This window comes from Lissotriton vulgaris, chromosome 5 (assembly GCF_964263255.1).
Source record: "Lissotriton vulgaris chromosome 5, aLisVul1.2, whole genome shotgun sequence".
Lineage (NCBI taxonomy): Eukaryota > Metazoa > Chordata > Amphibia > Caudata > Salamandridae > Lissotriton > Lissotriton vulgaris.
This window is the reverse complement of record NC_141693.1, coordinates 1,820,095,952-1,820,117,958: the sequence shown is the minus strand read 5'-3', so window position 1 is coordinate 1,820,117,958 and position 22,007 is coordinate 1,820,095,952. Positions and strand designations below refer to the sequence as shown.

General features: G+C 45.3%; 1 protein-coding gene across 1 annotated transcript in view; it reads left to right on the top strand.

Annotated features, from left to right (window-relative positions):
• The window catches only part of IGF2BP1 (insulin like growth factor 2 mRNA binding protein 1), a 402,021-nt gene that overhangs the window by 323,344 nt on the left and 56,670 nt on the right, over positions 1-22,007 (top strand). The window contains exons 11-12 of the mRNA XM_086924241.1: positions 10,866-10,982; positions 20,298-20,372. Of these exons, the coding sequence (XP_086780367.1) occupies positions 10,866-10,982; positions 20,298-20,372 (192 nt within the window). The remainder of the gene's footprint in view (positions 1-10,865; positions 10,983-20,297; positions 20,373-22,007) is intronic.

Sequence of the window (22,007 nt, the reverse complement as noted above, 5' to 3'; positions counted from 1 at the left end):
TCTAACTCTGCAATAAAAATATATTTAAAAAAAAATAGATGTAGCTGACACAGCATCCAGAGCAGTCAATACTAGTGTTATACTCAGACGACATGCGTGGTTACACATTTCAGGGTTTAAGACGGAGGTGCAGACTACCATCTTGAACCAGCCCTTCAATCAAAACCAATTGTTTGGGCCGTAAGTAGACACTACACTAGAGAAAATGAAAGGGCGCGGACACAGCTAAGTCTATGGGAGCACTACAATCCACATAGACAAAGTTATTTTCGCCGCTCCTTTTATAGAGGAGGCTCCAAGCAAACCGGAGAATATACATCTTTCAAAACTCACACAAAGACCTCCTCTAACAAGGGCTACTTTAGAGGAGGATACAGAGGCAATAATAATAAGGGAAGAGGTAGAAGTAATAACCGTTCCTCTTCCACTCCCAAACAGTGACGTCCCTCTGCTTCCCCTACAGCATTCCACTCCTGTCGGGGCAGATTATCACAGTTCCTACCTGTCTGGAATTCCATCACAACTGACAGGTGGGTGAGACAGATTATCCAAAATGGCTACTGCCTAGAACCCACAGCAACCCCCCCAAACATACCACCCAGGCAGCGTCCAATGTCTACAGACCCCTTGACTCTGCTTCAACAGAAAGTTCTAGCACTTCTACAAAAGTATGCTATTCAATTAGTTCCTTTAGAAGAACAGGGAACAGGAGTGTTCGAGGCATGTGGGCTGCTGAATTCATATCTGTGCATAGATCGCCGCCTAGTGTTGGGTCCGGATGATTGCACCTTGTTGTCCTGGAAGAGTCTTCGAAGTATCACGAGATAGGTGACTCCTCCCCTGGACTACAGTGCGCATGGGCATCCTCTCCATCCTCAGATTGTATTTTTCGGCCATTGTTTTCGGATGTTATTCCTACACCAACTTCGGAATCGAAACAAAACTTTTATAAAATCCAAAAGACCTTCGAATTCAACAGTATTGTTCTCGCTCAGTACGTCTTGACTCTATAAAGCTTTCCATCTCTAATCTGTCGTCTACGCAGGCCGTTGGGCCCTTTCGACGCCACGTGGGCCTGCTGTCGATGGAAAGGAGCCCGTTTAAAAGATGCCTGTAATGCCACTCCAAGTTCCCGCATACTGACAAGCATCAAGTATGCAACAAGTGCCTTTCTCCAGACCATAAGGAAGAAACCTGCCCAGCCTGCGCGCAGTTTCGGTCACAGAAAACCATACGGAATCGACGGGCCGCTAGGCAAGAGATGCAGCGACAGGCACCGGAACCGGACAACATCTTCGAGGATGACAAGAACTTCAAGAAGCTCCAGATTCGGACCTAGAGATCGTCCCTGTCGAGGACTACTGACTCCGATGACGAGATCCCACCGAGGCAAATCGTGAGTACACTGCCCCCGACACCGATTACCCCGTGGTTCCCAAACTGTGCACCGTGGCACCCCTGTGCGCCGCTATGAGGTGCAAGGGGCGCCGCACTCACAATGTGGGAAAGTGCACTTCGTGTCAGCTGTAGTGCAAATTACGTGTCCCCTGCACCCCCTGAGTACATAGTTTGGCCTGAGAGTACTGGCGCGTCTCATTGGACGCCTGGGTGAGCCTTGGAATGGCTCCCCGCCGCCTCCTGATTAAAGTCTCCTGTAACGAGGGTGGGCTCGGACCACCATAGCTACGCACCAGAAATACAGAGAACAGGTCTGCCTGATAGACGGTGATAGAGTTTGCATCGAATGACTGTCGAACAAGGCAGTGGTTAAACATTTTTTTAAATGAAATGCAGTTGCCCTGAGGTAGGAAGGCCCACCGATGGCACTCGCTGCTGAGAACAAAGTGTCAGGTTATCTCTGGAGACAATCATCTCGGGACCCGCCAGTGTCTCTTGCATTTTAGATTACAGGTCGCTTTAGAAAGTTCAGTTTCTTTTTTACAGCACTCAACTCTTTGTAAGCGCTTTTTTTGTTGTGTTACGAAGACACAGGAATATATTATCACCGCGAGATGTACTACTGAAAGTCAGGGTACCAAATAGAAAGGCTGTGTAGTCTGTTTTACACTCTAATCACCAGCATTATTTTTACTGTAAATTTTACTGGAAAAATAATGCTGGTGATACGGGAGTAAAACGGAGGTTGTGCTGAAGATCAGCATGGTGCTTGATTAATAATTTGACTGTGAAAAGGCGGGCTCCAGGGAGTGAGTAAAAGTTTAAAAGCACAAATCGTACTTTTGCAGAAGAGGGACAATTAGTAAACACTTTCCGCAAATGCCGGCATAGATTTTAATCTAGGCAAATCATTTAATCTCGCCAGTGCTGTTCAAAAATGAATGATTGTAATACCTTCATTGCATCCCAATTACTTTAGGTAGCTGACGGTAAGTACTCCTGAGGTCGTGCTTGCATCCCCCCCAGCCCACTGGTAAAAAATGGTGGGGAGCCACGGCCAACTGCTAATTAGGTCAAGGGAGCAACGGGTCAAAAAAGTTTGGGAACCACTGCCGTTACCAAAGGCTCCGGTCGAGGCATCGCCAAAAGGCCTTAGCCAAGATCCAAAGAAACATTCGCCAGCCCCGCCATCTGGCTCGGCTCCGAAACCTTCTGAGATCCCTTGGCCAAGTACCGCAATCCCAAAGAAGGTTCCAGAGCCTAAAAAGGTCGTCGACCCGAAGGCAGTCTACCCCAAGAAAAACATACAGCCCAAAGGTGTCGCTCCAAAGAACACAGTCGCACGAAGGCCGTGCAGCCTAAAGGCGTGGACCCCTTGAAAACCGTCGAGCCGAAGGGCACCGACCCAAAAAAGGCCGTCGAGCCCAAAAGGGACGCGAAGGGCGCTGACACACAAAAGGACGTCCCAAAAAGGCCAGCTGTGCCAAAAGTCGCCGAACCTAAGAAGGTCGCCGACGGGAAGGGTGCCGTATCGAAGCCTGTAATCCGGCCGGAGGAAGCTATCGACCCGAAGACCAGTGCTCCAAAAACACCAGTCGATCCTAAAAAGACAATCGACTCGGAAAAAACAGAAAGCCAAAAAAGCCTATCGAGCGCAAGAAACGTGTCGAATCGAAAGACCCGGTCGACCCGAAAACACTCGCCGACCCGAAAAAAGGGCGCAAGCTGAAAAAAAGCACTAAGGCACCAAAAGTCGTCGAAGCGGAAGGTGTTGTCAACCCAAAAAAGTCATAACCAAGAACAGTGGAGGAAGAACTCTTCCATCCCGATCCAGAAGACGACCAGGCAAAAATATATATTAATCGAGAGACTGGTAAAGTAACAATCCTGCACAGGCAAAAGAAGCCACTGGACACTGACTCTCATTCCCCTATTCCACTAAAAAAGGACTTTGGGTCTTCTCCAACTAGACCCTTCATTCCATTCTATCCTATTATGCCTACTACTCCTTTTCCTCCTTCTCACTTTGAGGATAATGAGGGGAACACAGGGGAGGATCCTCAGCCTGATTGTGATTATCCACAGGAACCTGAGCCTCAAAACGAACCATGGGAGGAGCCAACTGACCCTTATAACACCCATCCCATCCCTGATGTCTCCTCTTATCCAACTAAGCGTCACCAACTGATGACACCATTGTCTTCAACCTATTGATAGACAGGGCAGCACAGTACCACAATGTAGATATGCATAATGACCCTGTAGGGGAAGACTTTTTATTTGACACCTTCCCTACTTCAGAGAACAGTGTCAGAACACTTCCTATGCTAAAGGGAGTGTTAAAACACGCCAGGGCACGGGATATCAATCCCAGGATTGAGAAAGTATAGAGCAGCCCCTACAGACCCTACTTGCATCAGCGGGCAATTACCATTAGACTCGCTAGTAGTGGCTAATGCCCAAAAAAGGACTAACTCACAGACAATGGGGAAGCCCCTCCCCCGATAAGGAATCAAAGATACTAGAAGCCTCAGGTAAAAGGGTAGCTGCACTGGTATAAAATTCATGGAGGATTGCCAATACACAAGCTCTGTTAGCTTGTTACGACAGGGCACACTATGACCAGCTTGAAAGCTTAATGCAACACCTACCTGAGCCTTTTAAAGCCCAAGCTGATGACCTTATACAGGAGGGAAAGTTCATTACAAACGCCTCCATCAAGTGTGCGTTTGATGCGGCAGACACCGCAGCCAGGTCTATAAACACTAGTGTCTTACTAAGGCGACATGCATGGCTGCGTATTTCAGGCTTTAAGAACGAGGTGCAGTCCACCATCCTTAATCAGACAGTCAACCCTTTTAGGCCCTGCTGTTGACACCATTTTAGATAAAATGAAGGACACAGAAACCGCTAAGTCAATAGGAGCATTGCAGTTTCAGCAACACAGAAGTTCCTTTCGTCACTCCTCATACAGGGCAGCTACACGAGGCAATACTTCCCAAACGTCATCATACAAAGGCAACACACAAAGTTCCTTTACAAAAAACTCCCTACAGAGGAGGTGATCGGGGAAACCATAATAAGGGAAGAGGACGTGGAGGCAATGACACCAGAGCCTCCACTGCCACAAAACAGTGACTTCATCATGCTACTTCCGGACCACCTAAAACAGGTCGGAGGCAGACTCCAACAAGTCCTACCTGTCTGGAACGCAATTACCACGGACAGGTGGGTGAGACAAATTATCCAGTATGGTTATTACCTGGAACTCACTTCTAACCCCCCCCCCCCCCCCAACATACCACCCAGTCACCGTCCTATGTCCAAAGAACACATCACCCTGCTACAACAGAGGTGAGATGCATGTTGGAAAAGGGGCCCATAGAGCCAGTCCCTTTTCAACATCAAGGGACAGGAGTATATTCCCTATACTTCCTTATTCCCAAGAAGGACGGTTCCCTCAGACCAACATTAGACCTCAGACCCCTAAATCAATACATACTGTCAGAGCACTTCCCTATGATCACGCTACAGCAAGTGCTCCCACTACTACAGCAAGGAGACTTCCTAGCAACATTGGACCTCAAGGATGCGTATTTTCACATACCCACCCATCCATTCAGCTCACAGAAAATATCTCAGTTTCACAATAGAAGGTCAACACTACCAATTCAAGGTCTTGCCCTTCGGGGTAACCACAGCTCCAAGAGTGTTTACAAAATGCTTAGCAACAGTAGCGGCACATCTCAGGGGACAACACATTCATGTGTTCCCATATCTGGACGATTGGCTAATACAAGCAAAATCGAACCAACAATGTGCAGAAAATACATCCCAAACACTCCAGCTGCTACACAGCCTAGGCTTCTCGATAAACTACCCAAAATCGCATCTGCAACCGTCCCCCACAAATATCTGGGAGCCACAATAGATACCTCAGTGGCAAAGGCATACCCAAATTCAGCGAGGATATCCAGCATGCAGATGCTCATTCGCAAATTTCAGCCACAACACTCTCTGCCAGCTCGAGTCTTCATGCAGCTCATAGGCATAATGGCCTCCTGCATATTCATTGTCCCCCATGCCAGGCTTCAAATGCGTCCATTGCAGGAATGCCTAGCACGGCAATGGAACCAGGCTCAAGGACAACTAAAAGACCTAGTGTTGGAGGACAGTCGCGCTCACAACTCTCTGCAGTGGTGGAACCCACAAAATCTTTCCAAGGGGCGACTGTTCCAAGAGCCGGTTCCACAACTAGTACTAACAGCGGACGCATCACTGACAGGCTGGGGAGCCCACCTCCTTCACTACACAGTACAAGGTCCCTGGACAACGAAGCAAAAGAAACTGCACATCAACCAACTAGAGTTGTTTGCGATATTCCTAGCCCTGGAAGCATTCCAGAAATACTTGTACAGCAAGACTGTGTTGATCCGGACGGACAACATGACCGCAATGTACTATATCCAGAAACGGGGAGGAACACACTCCACAGCTGTCCTACTTGGCACAGAGCATATGGAAGTGGGCAATTCCAAAATACATCTTTCTCCTATCAGTACACCTTCCAGGAAAAGACCATCAGATTGCAGACCTCCTCAGCAGGCACAGCCAACAACTACACGAATGGGAGTTTCACCCCCACGTTCTCCAGCCATTCTTCAAACAGTGGGGTCACCCAGAAATAGACCTGTTAGCCACAAAAGAGAACTCGAAATGCCAGTACTTTGCCGCCAGGTTCCCACATCCATATGCGATATGGATGAACTGGTCAGGCAGATTTGCGTACGCTTTTCCCCCAGCACCGCTGATTCCGCTGGTGGCACGCAAATTGCGGCAACAATCACTCACGCTAATCCTAGTTGCTTCCACATGGGGGGGACAACCATGGCTCGCACCCCATCTTCTAACTCCGAACCATGGAGAAATCAGGCACCCAGATCCCAATCAGATGAACCTAGCGATCTGGCTCCTGAAGTCTTAAAGTTCGAATACCTTAACTTGCCTCCGGATTGCATGAACATTATCAAAGAGGCAAGACTGCCAACTACTAGAGTATGGTATGCAGCTAAATTGAAGATTTGTTATTTACTGCAACAATAACCAAATCAACCCTAGATGTTTCCATACAAAACATTGTTACCTGCTGCATCTTCAAAGATCCAACCTAGCATACTCTTCAATAAGGCTAGACCTAGCTGCTATAGCAGCATACCTTCAAAACAGGCAACACCTTTCACTATTTAGAGTACCAGCAATCAAGGCTTTTATGGAGGGTCTTAAAAGGGTGATCCCTCAAACACACCCTCCTTCCCAGTCTGGAATTTAAATGTAGTACTTACCAGACTTATGGGACCTCCTTTCGTACCTCTACACATGTGAACTGCAATTCTTAACGTGGAAGGTGGCTTTCTTGATTGCTATTACCTCACCCAGGGGAGTTAGCAAATTACAAGCACTAACAATTCAAGAACCTTTCATGCAAGTACATGCTAACAGGGTAGTTCTTAGAACAAACCCTAAATGTATGCCAAAAGTCATATCAAATTTCCATATTAATCAATCAATAGAACTGCCAGTGTTCTTTCAAAATCCAGTCAGTAGCTGAAAGAGCCCCACACACTGGATGTAAAGAGAGCTCTTCTTTATTATGTGGACAGAACGAAATAATTTAGAAAGACAAAGCAACTATTTGTTTCTTTTTCACCACAACATAAGGGAATTCCAATATCAAAGTCAGGAACAGCCAGATGGATAGTTTAATGCATTCAAATATAATATTAAAAATCCAAACACACTTTAACCGTCCCCCCAAGAGCACACACTACAAGAAAGATGGGGGCATCCATGGCTTTCCTAAGGAATATTCCTCTTGAAGACATATGTAGGGCAGCCACATGGACTACCATACACACTCACAAAACACTATTGTGTAGACGTACAAGCAAAGCAGCAAGCTGCTGTAGGCCAGGCTGTCCTTAAAACTTTTTCAGCTGGTACAGGTGACCACCGCTAGAGGAGATACTTTTATACAGTCTATGCACAGATATGAATTCAGCAGCCCACATGCCTCGAACGGAATATGCTACTTACCAGTATGCATCTGTTCTTGGCATGTAGGGCTGCTGACATTCATATTGCCCGCCCTCCTACCTGGTGCCTGTCGCAGCTGCAGCATTATCTTTTGCATGGCCATCTCTCACTTTACTATCTCCATCTCTGCCACAATGGCGAAAAACAATCTGAGGATGGAGAGGATGCCCATGCGCACTGTAGTCCAGGGGAGGAGTCACCTATCTCGTGATACTTCGAAGCCTCTTTCAGGACAACAAGGTGCAATCATCCGGACCCAACTTTAAGCGGCGATCTATGCACAGATATGAATGTCAGCAGCCCTAAATGCCAAGAACAGATGCATACTGTTAAGTAGCATATTCCTTACTCCCTGTACTTTCTAATCCCCAAGAAGGACGAGACACTACGTCTAATTCTCGACCTCAGGACCCTCAACCATTACATACAATCAGATCATTTTCACATGATGCCTCTGCATCAAGTACTACAGCAAGGCGATTTTCTTTCAACACTAGACCTAAAGGACGCCTACTTTCACATCCCTATACATCCTGCTCACAGGAAGTATTTAAGGTTTGTTAAGCAAGGACAGCACTATTAGTTCAAAGTCCTTCCATTCAGGGTCCCAACAGCGCCACGAGTGTTTGCAAAGTGCTTAGCAGTAGTAGCGGCACATCTCAGAAGACAACAGATACAGGTATTCCCTTACCTAGACGATTGGCTCATAAAAGCCAAATCATTCCACCAATGTGTACAACACACTAAGCAGACAATTCAACTGTTGCACGACTTAGGGTTTACGATCAACTACACAAAGTCGCACCTAGAGCCTTCGCACGTGCATCAGTATCTAGGGGCTACCATAGACACCTCTACAGCTCTAGTTTATCCCAGTCAAGCCAGGATACAGAGCATTCAGGCCTTAGTCTCCATTTTTCAACACCAGCAGTCTCTTCAAGCCAGAGTGTTCATGAGACTAATAGGCATGATGGCATCTTCATCTTCATAGTTCCACATGCAAGATTGCAAATGCGCCCATTACAAGAATGTCTAGCACAACTGTGGAATCAGGCTCAAGGTCAGCTCACAGACCTGGTGTTGGTAGACAGCCGTACATATTGCTCTCTGCATTGGTGGAACACCAAAAACTTGACAAGAGGACGGCCGTTCCTAGAGCCTGTTCCACAGATCGTGCTCACAACGGACGCATCCCTCACAGGATAGGGAGCCCATCTCTTACACTATACCACACAAGGACAATGGGACAACCAACAAAAAATGTTCTATATCCACCATCTAGACTGCTAGCAATTTTCCTAGCACTCAAGACGTTTCAATTAAAATTACAAAACAAAGCTGTCTTAATCCGGACGGACAATGACAGCCATGTACTATATACAAAAACAGGGGAACACACACTCTACAACTGTCCCAGCTCGCGCACAACATTTGGAGATGGGCCTTTCCTCAAAACATATACCTGGCAGTAGAACACCTTCCAGGAATTCACAATCAGATAGCAGATCTGTTGAGTCGACAGTCACAACAGATTCACAAATGGGAAATAAATCCACAAGTTCTTCAACCGTTCTTCCAAATGTGGGGGCATCCACAGATCTGTTTGCCACCCACGAAAATTCAAAATGCCCAACCTTGGCCGCCAGGTTTCCACACCCACGGTCGGAAGGGAGTGAGATATGGATGAACATGTCAGGCAGATTTGCGTACGCTTTTCCGCCTCTCCCACTTATTACACTAGTAGTGCGCAAACTCAGACCACAGTCTATGAAACTAATACTAGTAGCTCCCTCATGGGCACGTCAACCGTGGTTCACCACACTACTAGATCTCTCACTGGTTCCACATCAAAAGTTACAGCTCACACCCTCCCTGTTAACACAGAACCATGGAGAAATAAGACACCTGGAACCAAGCCAACTGAATTTGGCGATCTGGCTCCTGAAGTCTTAGAGTTTGGTTACTTAAACCTGCCACCAGACTGTATGAACATAATTAAAGAAGCTAGGAAACCCACTACCAGAGCGTGTTATGGTGCTAAGTGGAAAAGATTTGCAATATATTGTAACAATAATCACATTGATCCACTGGATGCTTCCATCCAAAATATCATTCGTTACCTTTTACATCTACAAAGGTCCAATTTGGCTTATTCTTCCATACGCCTGCATCTGGCAGCAATTGCAGTCTATTTACAAAATAGGCAACATCTATCTCTCTCCAGAGTTCCTGCAATCATAGCATTTATGGAAGGATTAAAACGAATAATCCCACCTAGGTTACAACCTGAACATTGTCCTTACAAGACTCATGGTACCCCCTTTTGAGACTTTACACAAGTGTGAATTGCAATTCCTAACATGGAAAACTGCTTTCCTTTTTGCCATCACCTCTCTCAGAAGAGTTAGTGAAATACAAGCATTCACAATACAAGAACCATTTTTTCAAATACATCCTAATAAAGTGGTTCTTAGGCCTAATCCAAAATTTCTGCCAAAGGTGATCACTCCTTTTCACCATAATAAATCTGTAGAGCTACCTGTGTTTTTCCAAAACCCAGACTGTTGCAGAAAGGGCTTTACACACCTTAGATGTTAGAAAAGCTAAACGTACACTGATAGTTCCTCCTGGAGCGCACTCCACTCGCAAACTAGGAGCCTCTATGGCTTTCTTAGGAAATATACCACTAGAGGACAAATGCAAGGCAGCAACATGGTCTACACTACACACCTTCACTAAACACTATTGTGTTGATCTGCAGGCCAAGCAGCAAGCTGCAGTGGGCCAAGCTGTCCTTAGAACACGGTTTCAAAATACTGCAACTGATACTAGGGGAGACACTGCTGCACAATCGATGCTAAGTGTACACTCTGCAGCTCCTATGCCTCGAACGGAAAATGCTACTTACCAGTATGCATCTGTTCTTGGCATGTAGAGCTGCAGAGTCGTACACGCCCTCCCACCTCCCTGGGACTTGTATCCGTTCCAGTTCTCATCTTACTTAGATGCACACGCATGGACATCCTTTATCTTTACTTCTACTAACTCCATCATTTCCCATCATGGCGAAAAACAATCAGAGGATGGAGTCGATGACCATGCACAGTATTGTCCAAGGAAGGAATCGCCTATCTCGTGACTACAAAGACTTCCAAGTAAACAACCTACAATCATCTGAGCCCAACACCAGGTGGCGATCTAAGTGTACGACTCTGCAGCTCTACATGCCAAGAACAGATGAATACTGGTAAGTAGCATTTTCCTTAATGTTGAAAGCTTACAACCACAAAGTGGTGCCATAGCCAGCCATTATATTATGCTCTGAGCTTGAATGTAATTTTTTGTTTTGTTTCTAACATGCTGTTCTTTATCAGTCCCCAGAACAAGAAACGGTGCATCTTTTTATACCAGCACAGGCAGTGGGTGCAATCATTGGAAAGAAAGGTCAACATATCAAGCAGCTATCCAGATTTGCAAGTGCTTCTATAAAGGTGAGCTCTGCTTTTTGTCTTGAAAGATGACTTTTGTAAAGTACCAATGTGTATTTTTCACTCCTGAGACATTTGTCACTGTAAAACTCGGGAGTTTGGTTCTAAAAATGATTGTTAGAAGGGGAAGCGGACAGGAAAAAAATCTTGTTAGATGGTGAAGAGGGGTAATCATTTTTGGAGGCTGGAGCACTCCGAGGTGGAAAGTAAGTAGTTTTTGGGAGTTGGGTGAATGGACTCTTTGTTGCTCTTAAATGTGTTCGAGGCATATGAGCTGTAGATTGCACACTTTTGCATAGATCGCCATCTGGTGTTGGGCTCAGGTGTTTGCACTTTATTTTTGTTCAAGTCTTTGTAGTCACGAGAGAAGTGACTCGTTTGGTTAGTAGTGCGCATTGGCATTGACCATCTCAGTTAGTGTTTTACTGCCATCGGGTTCAGATGTAATTTGCTGTGCTCCAGATCGGTGTAGTTTCGATTTCCCTTCCACGCGCAAAGCGCTCACTGCTCGGCGGTGTTTCGATCGCGATCTCTCAACGCACATATACTTCCCAAAGAGATTTGCAAGTCCGGTCGTCGATGTGGGCCGTTCGGCCGATCAGCGCCATCAACCAGCAAATGGAAAGGACTCTGTTTAAAAAATGCAAGTGTAGTGCTAAATTACCACACACAGATCTCCACGAGGTCTGCCACCTTTGTCTCTCTCCAGAACACGAGTTTACGCTGCCAAGCCTGCGATTCTTTCAGGTCCAAGAAGACTATATGTGATAGCCGGGCTCAACGTCATGGAATGTCCAGATCAGCAGTCTTGGCGCCGGAAGACCTCTTCGAGGCAGGCCTGACTAACCGGAGATGAACAAGCTACCATCTCCGAAGCCGACGAATCAGACTCCGAAGACCAGTTGATTACTCCAGGTTAAAAAACTGAGTATGGACGTAGACACACCGGCCCCGAAAAAACACAAGGCTTCGGTTACACCTTCACCTTCGGGATCTGGGTCGACACTGTGATATTGCTTCAGAAGCCCCGCCTCCAGGCCCGGCTCTGAAGCCCACTATGCCTTCAGGCAGCTCGGGATCGAGCCAACCACATCAGTGCTGAAAAACTCTCTTCGGCACTAAAACATAAGCCAAATGGTACCGTCTACTCCAGACCCTTCGGCCCCAAAATACCAGAAACTTCAGCACCGAAGCAAACTCCATCAAACTTCGGATCCGAAATCTTCTGAGTCAAAAACTTCACCTATGCAAAAGGACACAAACTCCTCTTAAAGCTAAGGAAGATGGCCAAAACACCACTCTGAACCTAAACCCTCGGCACTGAAAAAAGACACTGCATCCAAGGAACTTTTCCACCCAGATCCACCGGATCCTAAGCAAAAGATACTACATATTGACCCCATTACTGGGCAAGTCACCCCTATACCACCTAAAAAATGTAAATTGGACACCTTAGAAACACCTGAGATGCCCCCAAAGAAAAAGACTCTGCCACCTCATCTATGAGGCCTTTTCACCACCTCCACAGCTTCCAGCCATTATATTTTGTCCAGCACACTCTCCAATACCTCCTCTATCACTTACAACACAAGATGACGATGAGGATTTAGGGGGTGGCGATGAATACATAGACCCACCACATCATGATACAGATACTGATGATGACGCCCAAAGTATTCCACCTCATGACTTTTGGGAAGATTATAATGTCCCAGATGTACCTGAGCCAGATTTATACCCCTCCAGACCATCCCCTCCGGATGACAAAGTAGGGATAGCGCAACTGATAAATAGAGCTGCACAATATAATGGGGTTTTAACTCCATTCAGACCCCCTGGAAGAGGATTTTTTTATTCTGCATTCTCACATCCTCAAAAACACTCTCCCTATGCTCAAAGGGATGATTAAACATGCTCCTGGGGGTTTTAAAGAGTCAGAGCTAGGGTGCTCAATCCTAGAATTGAGAAAGAATACAAACCAGCTCCAAGTGATTCAGTTTACATTAAGTCAACTTCCTCTGGACTCATTGGTAGTGGCGAATGCCTGTAAATAGGCAAATTCCCAAACCACATGTGATGCACCTCCGCCAGACAGAGTCTAAACTACTAGATGCGTCGGGTAAGAGTAGCTTCCCAGGCAGCAAACTTCTGGCATATCACCAACTCACAAGCCTTACTAACAAGGTATGACTGGGCTCACTACGATGAGCTTGAAAAGCTCATGCAGCATCTCCCAGACAAATATAAGACCAAGGCAAACTATCTTATACAAGAGGGGAAATTAATTACAAACACCTCAATTAAATGTACCCTGGATGCAGCAGATACAGCATCTTGCACAATTAATAAAAGTAAGTTACTGCACAGACATGTGTGGCTACGCATATCTGGTTTCAAACAAGAGGTACAGTCTACTATCCTCAATCGACCCTTAGATCAGAAACACTTGTTTAGACCTACTGTGGACACATCTTTAGAAAAGATGAAAGGACACAAACCACCAAATCCATGGGGGCTCTACAAGCATCAACTAGTAGAGGTTCCTTTTGTCGCTCCTCTTATAGGGGCACCTCCAAGACAACTGGCACAGAAAACACCTTCAGCATACAAAACCTCCACTCAAGCTTCCTCTAGCAGAGAATATTTTAGAGCAGAGGTCTTCAAACATTTATAGGTTAAGCCCCCCCAGCTGAATTTTTTTAAATGTCGGGCCCCCCCACCACCTGACAGAAATTTCGGGAATGTGGTACACTACATATTCGACCGCCACCCGCATATCCCGGCCATATCCGCAAATAATATTCAACACAATAAGAGTGTTTAGTGAGTGTGGTTAAATGACAAAGGCGTATTACACAGCTCAAAACACAATTTTCCAAGATAAAATGTGCGGAAATTGTTTTTACTAGGATGCTTTGTTTTACACGACACAGATTGATTATAACACCATCAACATTAATGTGACGGGTGTGCCTGTTTTTTGCCACAGAGACGGTCAATCTGTGGATGGATTTTCGCGACAGCCATCCTCGGCTTGTGTTCCACATCCAGTCTTGAACTGTACTTAGTCTTTAATACTGCAAGCGCCGAGAACCCAATCTCACATAAATAGGAAGAGCTAAAATGCAAGAGAGTTTTGATAGCAATTGTACTGTGCGTACAGATTCCGGGAGGATGAGGCTCTCTTGCTTTACTTCCTAAAAATAAAATGTCTTTGCTCTCTTGTGGTGGTCTTTTGTTTGGTAATAAGTGGCTGTCCAAGAGTGAATTGGTGATTCCCATTTGGATATGAGTTTTTGCAATAATGTTAAAATGAAAATCTTTGAACAGGAGAAGGCGCCGTGCTCCTGGTTTTTGTTGTCTATATTTGGGCACACAGAGTTTCTTTCTCCTTTGCTCAGTTTCTACGGGCCTTGCCGAAACCCCCAAACATGTTTCTTTACACTACAGAAGTATGGGCACGTCATGTCCCATTGCAATTTTCTTTAAATTAGCTTGCTCTCAATAGGTGTGCAAAGGTTTCAGATTGCTATGTGTGACATTTTTATAATTTCAGTGTAATTGTGAGTGACATTTCAATGACTATGAGTGACACTTTCTCACGAGCAAACTCAAGCAATGAAGATGAGGGAAACCTAAATATCTGGAATTGCACCCATTTGAGCAATAGGACTGTGCCAGCAAAAGCATATTTTCATAGCATAGCAAGTCAGTATAACAGTAGATCATGATGTACACTCTGTTCCTGCACTGTGGCAATGGAGGTCGGTTCTGTGTCCCCTTAGCAGTGAGTAACTGAATGTGCTGTAATGTGACACACTTTACACCTGGCACCCACGGACTGTAGGCAGTTGCCTGATCGTGCGCTGCCAAGAAGGCATTTGCTAATTAGCACAAACACACTCGGGTAGCCAGGGCACTGCACAATACACTGAGGCTGGATAAATCAAATTACTATAGTTAGGCTTTAACAAGAAGCATTTCAATATTTCCTGCCAGGTGACTCGGTGTGACCAGCGCTGCTCAGCTCACTTTAATTAACTGCATGATGTATTTTGGGAGCTGTAGTGCAGACTGGGTTCGGATTAGTTGTTCCAACTGAAGATAACACATTGCTAATTTGTAAAAGAAAAGTCCATGGCAGACGTGTGTGAGCGAGGAAGGGAGGAGGTCTGGAGTGCCACAGGCCTTTCCTAAATAGATTTGATTTAAAAAAAAACTGCTGAAGACAGGAGCACTAGAGTTTCCTGGTAACCTTACTAACGTGGGCAGACATTCGCTCCACGCTTCCCTCCCCTCACATCAATTTTACTTGATGCATCCTACTCCATCGAGAAAAAAATAACATGTGTACAGAAACAGACAAATATTGCAGTTTCTGCTCACAATACCTAGAAAAAACGGGATACAGAAAAGACATTTGCAAGCCTCCCAGAGAGGAAGCAAGCCTCTGCTGCTGACAGGCCTTGCTGAACCCCCCAGGGAGGTTTCTTTACATTTCAAAAGTATGAGCACGTCGTGTCCCAGCGCAATAGTTAAAAGTAACATCCTGTGTCTTCAGTTCCCTCTTTCCCCAACCCCACCCCAGCCTCCTCCCCCATCCAACTCTGCCCTGACTTAAAAAACTTCGAAAAATTGTTTGCATCCAAAGAATACAGCAACCTAAGGAAGTAAAAGTCAGCAAACGGAGGAGTGAAGAAACGCCACACTACCCAAAAAGTTAAAGAATTCATGAGATTTATGCTCCTGGTCTCGCGGCACTTCCTGCCTTCTAAAATGCTGTCTCTTCATTTGTGTACCTTGATCAGTGATGGCGTTACTAAGTGCTGATTGGCTGCGGTGCAGGAGTTAGCCAATCTAAAATCCCCATTTGAAAGGGGGAAGAAATACAGGAAGTAAACATACATACTTTCAAGTCGACGTGGTATATTCGAAAAAAAAGGTGAGGTTTCAAGTGAAGTGCGCGCCCCCCCTGGGATGACAGCGCGCCCCCCCCCCCAGGGGGGCGCGCCCCACAGGTTGAAGAAGTCTGTTTTAGAGGGACTTACAGGGACAATAACAGGGGCGGAGGACGTGGTTCTAATACTCCCCTACCACAAAACAGTGACTTCCCTCCACTACCCAGACCACTCCACTCCGGTCGGAGGAAGACTATCACAGTTCCTACATGTCTGGAATTCCATCACCACAGACAAGTGGGTTAGACAAATTATCCACTATGGTTACTGCCTGGAACTTAAGTCTACTTCCCCCCTCAACATACCTACCAAACAACGTCCAAAGTCCACAGACCACCTAACGCTTCTCAAGCAGGAGGTTCTCTCTCTTGCAAAAACATGCAATCAAACCGGTTCCCCTACACCAGCAAGGTGCAGGGGTTTACTCCCTTTATTTCCTCATTCCCACAAAGCATGGCTCTCAGGCCAATATTAGGCCTCAGACCGTTAAACCTGTACATACAATCTGACCGCGTCCACATGGTCACGCTACAACAGGTCTTCCCACTTCTCCAACAAGGTGATTTCCTTTCCACTCTAGATCTCAAGGATGCCTACTTCCACATTCCTCTTCACCCTGCTCACAGGCAATACCTACGGTTCATGGTAGACGGACAACATGACCAATCTAAAGTCCTTCCATTCGGGGTCACCACAGCATCCAAAGTCTTCACAAAATGTCTCGCAGTGGTAGCAGCCCACTTAAGAAGACAAAACATTCATGTTTACTTACCTAGACAACTGGCTCATAAAAGCCAAGTCACCCAGCAATTGTGTACAACAAACACAACACAATCCAGCTGCTGCATAACTTGGGATTCACAATATACCTCACCAAGTCACATCTCCAACCGTCCCACACCATCTAGGTGCAACAGTAGATACTTCCAGAGCCCTAGCATACCCCATTCAGGCAAGGATAGCCAAGATGTAAGCCCTCATAACAAAATTTCAACTACAACACTCACTACCAGTTTGAGTGTTCATGCAGTTAATAGGGATGATGGCCTCTTGCATCTTAATTGTCCCTTATGCAAGACTCGATGCGTCCCTTACAAGTGTCTAGCACAACAGTGGAACCAAGCTCAGTCATCTTACAGATCTGGTGTTAGACAGCCGCACATATTGCCCTCTACAATGGTGGAGCACACAATCTTTCTAAAGGGCGGCCGTTCTTGGACCGGGTTCCTTAACCCCTTCGCTGCGGCGGCTATTCCGCCGCAGCGCTAAGGGGGAGGTGGGGCCGCGCGGCGTTCCGTGCTCCTGACGGAACCGCTCCGTCACGGCCCGCGGGTGAGCTGTGCTTGTGACGGAACGGTTCCGTCACGGCCCTGCCCGCTCTTCAGAACGTCCAGCGCAGGCACGGAATTAGTGCCGCGCAGGCGCGGCAAGCGGGCCTTGACAACCATTCCGTCACCAGCACAGCCCACCCGAGGCTCGTGACGGAACGGTTCTGTCACGAGCATGGGAGTGGTTAAATAGTACTAACAGCAGACGCATTGCTCACCTTCTGGGGAGCTCCTCTCTTGAACCACACCATTAAAGGTATGTGGATCCCTCAACAAAAACTCCTCCACATCAATCACCTGGAGTTACCGGCCATATTTCTCGCCCTTGAGTCTTTTCAGAAACCTCTCCTAGGACAAATTGTCCTAGTCCGGACAGACGTGACAGCAATGTACTATATACAAATACAGGGGGGGTACACCCTCTCTGCAGATTTCACGGCTAGCACAGAGCATTTCAAGATGGACCATGCCTCAAAAGATTTACCTCTCATCTGAGCATCTACCTGGGATACACGAACAAATTGCGAATCTGCTCAGTCATCCACAGCAGATTCACGAATGGGAACTTCATCCGCAAGTTCTTCAGTTTTTTTCAAAAGTGGGGCCACCCAAACATAGATCTGTTTGCCACACATTTTAACACAAAATGCCCAAACTTCGCCTCCAGGTATCCACACCCATTGTCCAAAGGCAATACAATATGGATGAACTGGTCAGGCAGATTTGCATAAGTTTTTCTACCTCTCCTGCTCATTCAGTTACTAGTGAGTAAACTCAAACACTCTCATAATGATCCTAGTTGCTCCAATATGGGCCCGACAACCATGGTTCACAACACTGCTAGAACTCTCAGTAGTTCCGCTCCAAAAGCTGCACCTTTCCCCAAATCTTCTCACACAGAACCATAGAGAGATGAGACCTACAGAACTAGCTCAACTAAAGTAGCTCAACTAAACTTAGCGATCTGGCTCCTGAAGTCTTTGAGTTTGGTTACCCCAATCTCCCACCAGATTTTATGAATGTCATTAAAGAAGCTAGACGTCCTACCCCTAGGGCATGCTATGCAGCTAAATGGAAAATGTTATTTACTGCAATAACACAATCAATCCAGTAGCTTCAACTAAAAACATTATCTTCTCTCCTGCATCTACCAAAATGTAATCTGTCATACAAATCCATATTACTACATCTTGCTGCTTTAGCATCTTACTTACAAAACAGACCACACTTGTCATTGTTTAGGTCAAAGCATTCATGGAAGGCCTTAAAAGGATAATTCCTCTCAGAATTCCACCCTCTCCAGTATGGAATCTAAACATTGTCCTTACTAGGCTCATTTGAACCTTTCCATGTGAGGAATTGCAACTCACATTTATGTAAAGTGGCGCTCCTTATGGCCATCACATCTTCCAGAGTAAGTGAACTCCAGGCATTAACCATACAAGAACCATTTTTGCAAATACATCACAACAAAGTGGTTCTTAGGACAAACTCTAAATTCTTACCTAAAATAGTTTCAGCTTTCCACCTTAACCAGTCTGAGCTCCCAGTATTTTTCCCTTAACCAGACTCAGTAGCTGAACGGACTCCTCATATGCTTGACGTCAAAAGAGCGATTCTTTACTACATTGAAAGGACAAAAAGCTTCAGGAAAACGAAACAACTTTACATAGCTTTCTCCCCACCACATAAGGGCAATCCTATATTAAAAGATGAAATTGCCAGGTGGATCATTAAATGCATTCCAATATGCTACCAAAAAGCAAAGCATACATTATCCATTCCCCCTAGAGCACAATCCACACGCAAAATATGGGCATCCATGGCATTCTTAGGAAACATTCCCATGGATAACATTTGCAAAGCCGCAACATGGTCTACACCGCACACTTTCACAAAATACTGTGTAGATGTGCAGGCAAAACAACAAGCTAGTGTGGGCCCAGCTGTACTAAAAACACTTTCAAACTACTGCAACACATACAGGTAGCCACCCCCAAAGGGGTAACTACCATGTAGTTTATGCAAAAGTACGCGATCTACAGCTTCTATCCCTCGAACGGAAAATGCTACTTACCAGTATGCATCTCTTCTTGGCATGTAGAGCTGTAGATCTGCATACCCCACCCGCCTCACCGGACACGTGTTGCAGTACTATCTAACTTGGATACATTATACATGGACATCTTTTCTAGTTCTAATTAACTCCATCACTCTTTATGGCAAACTATTTAGAAATGGAGTTGATGCTCATGCACACTACTAACCAAAGGAGTCTCCTTTCTTGTGACTACTAAGACTTCTACAATAACAAAGTGCAAACATCCAAGCCCAACACCAGATGGTGATCAATGCAAAAGTATGCAGATCTACAGCTCTACATGCCAAGAAAAGATGCCTACTGGTAAGTAGCATTTTCCTTACTGTTTTTTCATGGATAACGGGGGGGTTTTCATGACATTTAATGCCACAAAGCCAAGGAGTACTCTAAACGTCACCCCCTCTCATGGTGACATTTTAGAACTAAAGTATGTTGCCCATATGAGGCTATGCTTTTGCTTTTTTTGAGGGGGCGAGTGGTGAAGGTGGCATGAAATGGGGGAAAATGTATAAATGGGAATTGCTAAACCCAAGTTAAAATAAAACATGTATGCAGTGTCCCTGTATGCGCTATCACATTTCTTGATTGTATAACCCATACCAACATTTCTATCTATTCCCAAAAGACTTATTGAGGCTTAATAGGGAGCACAATGTTGATTCTTTCTTCCCTTATTAGTATGGCTAAAATTGAGCTAATCCAAGAGGTACGGATAAAGAATTTAGTATCTGGCTGTAAATGTATCCAGTACACCACATCTGTGCAGGAAGAAAGTAATATCCTCTCTTGGTGATTATCATTTATATAATTGCCTCAGTTTATTTCTGAGTTGTAAATAGTTATACATTTTGCCTTCTATTCCAGAGTTAGTTAGGCAGTGAACCATGTAAAACCTCTTGTATATCCAAATATTCATTTTTTTTTTTTACAGATTGCTCCACCAGAGACTCCAGAGTCTAAAGTACGAATGGTAATAATTACTGGACCGCCAGAAGCACAGTTTAAGGTACAATTTCTTATTCCTAACTTTTTGTATTAGATATTCTAACTGACTTTGAATTAAATTAGAGGCTGAAGATTTGCCAAGGCAGGCTGGCCCACAGAAATATCCAGTTATTTTGTTGGATCCTATGAGTGATCATTAAGGCTCATGACTGACTGCATTATGCCTACCAGTGGTAGTCCCCAGTACATTTGCAACAATGCATTGCTTATATTTATTCATATTTACCCACAGGAAAGGCTTGCCACCTACTTGTCATTCTTTTCTGCCCTGTATAGTTGAATAGGTAATATGGGTAATATAGGTTTAACGGGTGATGGTTGTGTGCTTTTTGGTAAAGAAAGGGAACAAGAATTAAGATTACATAAATCTCAATGAAGATATTTCCTTGACCTCCTGTTCTGCTCTGTAAGGAAACAGGCTTTTTGCTGGTTTGCCCCCAGTATTTGACATATTTGGCAACTATGTACCTGGTGTAATGGCTCAAATGCCCGAGCACTGTTAAAGCGAACCCGGTGCTTGGGTTCTGACCCTTAAAATGGTTCATATTTAATTGTGTACCCGATAGGCATAGCCTAACTTGCCAGTCCCTAGTATATGGTCCCAGAGGTACTCAGGATTTGTAACTTAATGCCCCCCATGGACAACAGCACTTGTTGTGCCATCCTGTGTGGGACAGGGTAAATTATGTCTCCCAGTCTGCCTCTGCAGACAGGAAGGGCAGTCTTAAACTGATAATTTGACTTTGCAATTTAAGGTAATGGCAAAACCCCAAACTCCCTTTTTAATATATATGTCGACTTTAAAGTAGGCCTAACAATCAGCCCTAAGGCAGAGTGCTCTATATTACCCTGACACACAAACTGCGTGTCAGGGTGCAGGGCCCCTAAGGGTGGCACAATAAGTGCTGCAGCCGTTAGGGGTCTTCTCTGGTCATAATGCCCTGGGTACCTAGGGTACAATTTACCAAGGGCTAACATGTGGCAAGAGATGCCAATTGGGTTTTAGTTTAAACACAGTTTTAGGGAAGGGACACAGGCCCTGGGCACCTGGTTAGCAGGAGCCCAGGGCACACTCTAAGCACAACAGCAAGTCAGCTAAAAGTGGGGGCAGAAGCACCAGTAGTACGAAGGGTCTTGCAGCATGTATATATGCTAATCTTAAACTCAACCACCATTGTATTAAATACTGCTACAAAGTCAATACACACCATGTGAATTCAAAAAACATGTGCGCTGAAAAACGTAGTTTCTTACCTGTCGATAGTTTTGCAGCATGAATTTCTGGATACACATCCAAACCCACCCTCCTCTGCCAAGAAAATAAGAGAGAAGAAAACAAAACAATCTGAAGATGGCAAACAAGGGTGAGCTCTTCCATAGGAAGCACAGTGTGGCAAGGTGCACCAAACTGAGGTACAGTGGCGCCCACCACCAACAAACACAAAAATAGTAGGGCAACAAAGATTCCGGACTCAACCACTAGATGGCGGAATAATGCACACCATGTGAATACAGAAAATCTTCAAGCTGCAAAACTATAGACCGGCGAGAAACTATACTTTCTGGTTGACTTTCTGAGAAAGTGGCGCTATATATATACTGGGCCAAGATAAGGTATAGTGTGTATAGAGTCCAC